The following is an 8,244-nucleotide window of genomic DNA, read 5'->3' as shown; positions in this document are numbered from 1 at the left end:
TAGCCTTTTAGGGGTACAAACAATAGTAATTGGGGCCTAGTGTGGTTGTGTACGTGTGATATACATACACTTTTTTTGGATCATATTTTCTATTCCGCTATTTAATCAAAAACCTTTGGGGATCAGTTAAATTGGGGGATAGTCTGTGTTGGTACGTGTGAGAGAGATCCACCTTTCCAAGTTGTTGGGGTTCATCTCATACTTCTGAAGGTTTGAGGGTGCTGCCTGTTCCATACTCCCCCTACTCCTAGCCTTTTAGGGGTACAAACAATAGTAATTGGGGCCTAGTGTGGTTGTGTACGTGTGATATACATACACTTTTTTTGGATCATATTTTCTATTCCGCTATTTAATCAAAAACCTTTGGGGATCAGTTAAATTGGGGGATAGTCTGTGTTGGTACGTGTGAGAGAGATCCACCTTTCCAAGTTGTTGGGGTTCATCTCATACTTCTGAAGGTTTGAGGGTGCTGCCTGTTCCATACCCCCCCTACTCCTCATCTAGCCTTTTAGGGGTACAAACAATAGTAATTGGGGCCTAGTGTGGTTGTGTACGTGTGATATACATACACTTTTTTTGGATCATATTTTCTATTCCGCTATTTAATCAAAAACCTTTGGGGATCAGTTAAATTGGGGGATAGTCTGTGTTGGTACGTGTGAGAGAGATCCACCTTTCCAAGTTGTTGGGGTTCATCTCATACTTCTGAAGGTTTGAGGGTGCTGCCTGTTCCATACTCCCCCTACTCCTCATCTAGCCTTTTAGGGGTACAAACAATAGTAATTGGGGCCCAGTGTGGTTGTGTACGTGTGATATACATACACTTTTTTTGGATCATATTTTCTATTCCGCTATTCAATAAAAACCTTTGAGGATCAATTGAATTGCGGGATAGTCTGTGTCGGTACGTGTGAGATCCACCTTTCCAAGTTGTTGGGGTTCATCTCATACTTCTGAAGATTTGAGGGTGCTGCCTGTTCCATACTCCTGCTCCTACTGCTCAACCATCCTTTTAGGGGTACAAACAATAGTAATTGGGGCCTAGTGTGGTTGTGTACGTGCGAGATACATACACTTTTTTTGATCATATTTCCTATTCCGCTATTCAATAAAAACCTTTGAGGATCAATTGAATTGCGGGATAGTCTGTGTCGGTACGTGTGAGATCCACCTTTCCAAGTTTTTGGGGTTCATCTCATACTTCTGAAGATTTGAGGGTGCTGCCTGTTCCATACTCCTCCTCCTACTCCTCATCCATCCTTTTAGGGGTACAAACAATAGTAATTGGGGCCTAGTGTGGTTGTGTACGTGCGAGATACATACACTTTTTTTGATCATATTTCCTATTCCGCTATTCAATAAAAACCTTTGAGGATCAATTGAATTGCGGGATAGTCTGTGTCGGTACGTGTGAGATCCACCTTTCCAAGTTTTTGGGGTTCATCTCATACTTCTGAAGATTTGAGGGTGCTGCCTGTTCCATACTCCTCCTCCTACTCCTCATCCATCCTTTTAGGGGTACAAACAATAGTAATTGGGGCCTAGTGTGGTTGTGTACGTGCGAGATACATACACTTTTTTTGATCATATTTCCTATTCCGCTATTCAATAAAAACCTTTGAGGATCAATTGAATTGCGGGATAGTCTGTGTCGGTACGTGTGAGATCCACCTTTCCAAGTTTTTGGGGTTCATCTCATACTTCTGAAGATTTGAGGGTGCTGCCTGTTCCATACTCCTCCTCCTACTCCTCATCCATCCTTTTAGGGGTACAAACAATAGTAATTGGGGCCTAGTGTGGTTGTGTACGTGCGAGATACATACACTTTTTTTGATCATATTTCCTATTCCGCTATTCAATAAAAACCTTTGAGGATCAATTGAATTGCGGGATAGTCTGTGTCGGTACGTGTGAGATCCACCTTTCCAAGTTTTTGGGGTTCATCTCATACTTCTGAAGATTTGAGGGTGCTGCCTGTTCCATACTCCTCCTACTCCTCATCCATCCTTTTAGGGGTACAAACAATAGTAATTGGGGCCTAGTGTGGTTGTGTACGTGCGAGATACATACACTTTTTTTGATCATATTTCCTATTCCGCTATTCAATAAAAACCTTTGAGGATCAATTGAATTGCGGGATAGTCTGTGTCGGTACGTGTGAGATCCACCTTTCCAAGTTTTTGGGGTTCATCTCATACTTCTGAAGATTTGAGGGTGCTGTCTGTTCCATACTCCTCCTACTCCTCATCCATCCTTTTAGGGGTAGAAACAATAGTAATTGGGGCCTAGTGTGGTTTTGTACGTGCGAGATACATACACTTTTTTGGATCATATTTCCTATTCCGCTATTCAATAAAAACCTTTCTAGGGCAAGATCTTAAATTACAGAAATATGAGGAGACCGTCAAATAAGGGCCGTGGCCTGGGTCGTGGTGCTGCTGGTAGAGCTCCTGTTGCAAGGAGAGGACGTGGTCGATCTGTGCCAGCTACACGCACAAGTGAAACACCTTCCTCAAGTGTGAGTAGGCGACAGAACCTGCATCAGTATTTGGTAGGGCATCAAACGCCCCTAGAAGTGATGAGGCCAGAACAAGTTGAGGCGATAGTAGATTGGTTTGCTATTGACAGTGCCTCCAGTTCCTTCACATTGTCTCCCGCCCAGTCTACTGCAGAAAGGTCAGAGTTGGCACCTGCAGCCAATGTCCAACCGTCTTTCACCTCACCCCCTTGCAAATCAGGCCAGCAGTCTGAGCCCCAAGCCATACAGCAGTCTCTTATTCTTTTTGAGGACTCTGTCAGCAGGGTTTCCCAGGGCCATCCACCTAGCCCTGCCCCAGAAGTGGAAGAGATTGAGTGCAGCGATGCCCAACCACTTATTTCTCAAGATGAGTACATGCAAGGATCATCGCAGCACGTCTCCGATGATGACGAAACGCAGGTGCCAACTGCTGCGGCGTTCAGCATTGTGGAGACCGACAAGGAGGGCAGGGGTGAAGACTGGGTGGAAGATGATGTGGAGGACGATGAGGTCCTCGACCCCACATGGAATGAACGTCATGCAGGTGACCTGAGTAGTTTGGAGGAAGAGGCGGTGGTCGCACAGAGCCACCAGCACAGCAGAAGAGGGAGCAGGGTGCAGAAGCGGAGCGGCCGTGCCCTAGACACTACGCCCGCTACTGCCCAACGCAGCAAGGGAACGAGCGCACCAAAGTCAGCTCAAAGGAGTTCTCTAGCGTGGAAGTTCTTTAGAAAATGTGCTGATGACAGGACACGAGTGGTTTGCACCCTGTGCAATCAGAGCTTGAAGCGAGGCATAAACCTTCTCAACCTGAGCACAACCTGCATGATCAGGCATCTAAGTGCAAAGCACGAGCTGCAGTGGAGTACACACCTTCAAAACCAAGAAACGTCTCTGGCTCATCCTGCTTCCTCTTCTGCTGCAGTCTCGGCCGCTCCAGCCACATCTGTAGTGATACCGGCACCTGCCACCCCGCAAACAGACGATCTGTCAGCAACACCACCACCTGGGTCACCAACAACCATCTCCACAATGTCCCGTGGAAGCGTTCAGCTTTCCATCTCCCAAACACTTGAGAGGAAGAGGAAGTACCCCCCTACCCACCCGCGATCCCTGGCCCTGAATGCCAGCATTTCAAAATTATTGGCCTTTGAAATGCTGTCATTCCGTCTGGTGGAGACGCACAGTTTTAAAAACCTTATGTCGGTGGCTGTCCCACAGTACGTCGTGCCCTGCCGCCACTACTTTTCCAGGCAAGCCATCCCTTCCCTGCACAACCAAGTGGGGGAAAATATCAGGTGTGCACTGCGCAACGCCATCTGTGCCAAGGTCCACCTAACTACGGATACGTGGACCAGTAAGCACGGTCAGGGGCGTTATATCTCCCTAACGGCACACTGGGTAAATGCAGTGGCGGATGGGCCTGAGGCGGATAGCAATTTGGCGCATGTCCTTCCACCACCGAGGATTGCAGGGCGCTTCAGTTTGCCTCCTGTTCCTAACTCCTCCTACTCCGCTTCCTCATCCTCTACCGCCTCCTCATCCGGACAGCGTAACACCTTCACCACCAACTTCAGCACGGCCAGGGGTAAACGACAGCAGGCAGTTTTACAACTTGCCTGTTTGGGGGACAAACCACACACCGCGCAGGAGTTGTGGAGGAGCATGGAACAGCAGACAAATGAGTGGTTGCTGCCAGCGAGCCTCAAGCCCGGCCTGGTGGTGTGCGATAACGGGCGAAATCTCATAGCAGCTCTGGGCCTAGCCGGTTTGACGCACATCCCTTGCCTGGCGCATGTGCTGAATTTGGTGGTGCAGAGGTTCCTTAAAAACTACCCCGATATGTCAGAGCTGCTGCAGAAAGTGCGGGCCGTTTGTGCGCACTTTCGGCGTTCTCACCCTGCTGCTGCTCGCCTGGCAGCGCTGCAGCGTAACTTCGGCCTTCCCGCTCACCGCCTCATATGTGACGTGCCCACAAGGTGGAACTCCACCTTGCACATGCTGGAAAGACTGTGCGAGCAGCAGCAGGCCATAGTGGAGTTTCAGCTGCAGCACGCACGCGTGAGTCGCTCTGCGGAACAGCACCACTTCACCACCAATAACTGGGCCTCCATGCGAGACCTGTGTGCCTTGTTGCGCTGTTTTGAGTACTCCACCAACATGGCCAGTGGCAATGACGCCGTTCTCAGCTTAACTATCCCACTTCTATGCCTCCTTGAAAAAACAATTCGGGCGATGATGGAAGAGGATGTGGCACAGGATGAGGAGGAGGAGGAGGATGAAGAGGTAACATTTCCAAGGCTTTCAGGGCAGTCATTCGCAAGGGGCTCCGAGGGTGGGTTCCTGCACACGCAAACGCCAGGGACGCAATTGTCCAGCAGGGGCACAGTTCTGGAGGATGAGGAGGATGAGGAGGAGGAGGAGCTGGAGGAGGAGATGGAACCATGTTCACAGCAGGGTGGCACCCAGGCCAGCTCATGGCCATCACTGGTGCGTGGCTGGGGGGATACAGAGGACACGGACGATACACCTCCCACAGAGGACAGCCTTTCGTTGCCTCTGGGCAGCCTGGCACACATGAGCGATTACATGCTGCAGTGTCTCCACAACGACCGCCGAGTTGCCCACATTCTAACTTGTGCTGATTACTGGGTGGCCACGCTGCTGGATCCCCGTTACAAGGACAACGTACCGTCCTTAATTCACTCACTGGAGCGCGATCGCAAGATGCGCGAGTACAAGCGCACGCTGGTAGACGCCATGCTGCTGGCATTCCCATCTGACAGCGGGGCCACAGTGGAAGCACAAGGCAGAGGAGGAGGAGGAGGAGGTCGCCAACGCAACCAGGGCACCGCCAGCACCTCAGAAGGCAGGGTTAGCATGGCCAAAATGTGGAAAAGCTTTGTCAGCACGCCACAACAAACAGCAGCACCAGCAGCTCAGATGGAACGTCTTAGCAGGAGGCAGCATTTTACCAACATGGTGGAGCAGTATGTGTGCACACGCCTACATGTAGTGAATGACGGGTCTGCCCCCTTCAACTTCTGGGTCTCCAAATTGGGCACATGGCCTGAGCTTGCCCTTTACGCCTTGGAGGTGCTGGCGTGCCCTGCAGCCAGTGTATTATCTGAACGGGTATTTAGCACGGCTGGGGGCGTTATAACAGACAAGCGCAGCCGCCTGTCCAGAGACAATGTGGACAAGCTCACGTTCATTAAAATGAACCAGGCATGGATCCCACGGGACTTTTCCGTACCTTATGCAGAATAGCAATGGATACCGACCTTACCCACCCATTGTTCCATTTTTGCTCTTTCTCACTCTTTTGGGGTGTACCCTCATTTAAAATTTTTGAAAAGAAGCAGTGTTGGCTACCTCGTCCTCCTCCTCAGGGCCAGATTAATGTAGGGGCTATTGGAGCTGCAGCTCCAGGCCCCTACCTTTTATATAGGCCCCGGGTTGGCCATATTCACTGTTACCGCTCTTCTGTCACTTGTAAACACAGAAGTCTGGCTTCTATGCTCGCTTCCCCAGGCAGCACCCTCAGAACCTCCCCACACAGCGTGAAGGCCGGACAAGGAGGGACAGTTGGCGATGCATGGATGTGTTTATGGGCTTCAGAGACAGCATCCCATGTTGAATTAGGCATGCATGGCTGCACCCTTCCTCCTCTGGGTGCATGGCAAGGCACGGCCCTTAAGGCCCTTCAAAATCCTCAGCACCAAGCCCATGATGCTGTTAATCCGGCCCTGGTCCTCCTCCACCGCCGCTTCCACCTACACCGCCCATAGGTGTGCGCAGCCTATTGCATTAAGGTGTGCACCCCAAAGTTGAAATACACATGCATGTGTTTGCCAGCAGGGAGAGTAATGTATCGGGGCCATGTGCCTGTAGGCAAGGAGAAATAGAGCAGAGCAGGTCCCAGGGAGATCTTTCCCATCTCCTCACTGGCAATGCTATGTGCCCTAGGTGATTAGGGTGTGCCCAGGCACACCCAGCACACCCTGTGCGCACGCCTATGTCACCGCCACATCCACCACCACCTCAACCTCCCTCCTACTCCATATGGGCCTCGTCCTTCAGAGATGAAGAAGAACATTGTTTTATTTTTCTGTTTTTTTTTGTTGTTTTAAGTTATTTCCCTATCCACATTTGTTTGCAGAGCACTTGCCATGCTCTTAATTACGTTTTGCTGCCATTTGCAGCACTCTAGCCCTTTCCTTTGGTGTTTTAGAGCCATTTTAGTGCCTTAAAGTTCGGGTCCCCATTGACTTCAATGGGGTTCGGTGTCCGGGAAAAGTTCGGTAAAAGTCCGGGACACGGACCCGGACTTTTTTTTAAAGTTCGGCCGAACCCGTCGAACACGGACATCTAGGTGTCCGCTCAACCCTAATCACTACCCAACAGTAAGAAGCAGATTTTAATTGAATATTTCAAAATTTAACTTAATGGCAGATTCAATGGATTTAAACACACTTAGAGAGATGCAAATATTTGTTAATTGCTGCTTTGATGTTCTCTTGTTTCTCATTTCTATATGATTAACTATTTCACTCTCCTACCTGATAGGTCAACCTCCTGGCCTTCAAGATGTGTGAGGACAATCAAACAAAAGTCTTGGAAATCCATCTTCTTGGAGTACAAGGTCTAGGCAACTTCAAACTTCTATTCTTCACTGTCCTACTTTTATTTTACATTGCAATAATGACCGGAAACCTTTTAATTATCCTTCTAGTGTCAACCAGTAGTAATCTTAAAACTCCAATGTTCACCTTTCTCCAGCACCTTGCTTTCGCTGATGCCCTCCTAGCCACTTGTGTTTTACCAATGATGGCGGAGAAAATTTTATGGACAAAAGAGAAAATGTCTGTTGTTAGCTGTATCATACAAATGTATTTCTATTATATATTTGGGTTTGTACAATGTTTTGTTCTTGCTGTAATGTCTTATGATCGATATGTCGCTATTTGTAACCCTTTACGTTACATTTTAATTATGAACCGCAGAATCTGCTTCCTTCTGGGTTATGGTTGTTGGGTAATAACTTGGAGCCTATCTTCAACTGAATTTATTTTGATAATTCCGTTTCAGTTTTGTGGCCGCAGTGAAATTGATTATTTCTTTTGTGATTTTGGTCCAGTTGTGCAATTGTCCACATCTGACACATCTATCGTACAATGGCTAGACTTCACAAACTCTGTCTTAGGCATATTCTGTGCTCTTACCTTTATCATCGGGACTTACATCTACATTTTTATTATCATTCTCAAGATGTTCTCTTCTACTGCCAGAAAAAAATCCTTTTCGACATGTAGTTCCCACCTGATCTCTGTGGGTGCATATTATGGGTCCATATTTACTATTTATGTGACTCCATCCAACGAAATGTCATTTAACATGAACAAGTACAGTTCGTTATTGTACATTGTAATGACCACACTGATGAATCCTATCATATATAGCCTGAGGAACCAGGAGATAAGACAAACTCTTCATAAAAAGTTAAGAAAGATAGCAGTGAGATAATTTAGCTAGAGAGACTGTATGTGAATATTCAAAGGAGAATGAGTGAGATGAAGAAAAAATCTTTGTCGAAGGAAAACTGAAATTCACTTCTCAAGGTGGACTCTATCTGACCCTTAAAAAGTACTGTGACACTCTGCGTTCCATTAAAACCCATTAAACATTTTTATATTAGTTGTATCTAAATCCACAAAAACATGTAA

General features: G+C 47.8%; 1 protein-coding gene across 1 annotated transcript; it reads left to right on the top strand.

Moving 5' to 3' along the window:
- Window positions 1–7,108: 7,108 nt before the first annotated feature.
- Window positions 7,109–8,044, top strand: LOC309552149 (olfactory receptor 5P52-like; the record flags this gene model as incomplete). The annotated part of the gene is made up of 1 exon (XM_082252963.1): window positions 7,109–8,044. One exon carries the CDS (start codon window positions 7,109–7,111, stop codon window positions 8,042–8,044), a length of 936 nt encoding a protein of 311 aa, XP_082109089.1.
- Window positions 8,045–8,244: the final 200 nt, after the last annotated feature.

Source organism: Pelophylax lessonae (genome assembly GCF_965119305.1).
Source record: "Pelophylax lessonae genome assembly, chromosome: 4".
NCBI classification, from domain to species: Eukaryota; Metazoa; Chordata; class Amphibia; order Anura; family Ranidae; genus Pelophylax; species Pelophylax lessonae.
The sequence above is the reverse complement of the archived record's forward strand: the minus strand, read 5'-3'. Positions and strand labels throughout refer to the sequence as shown.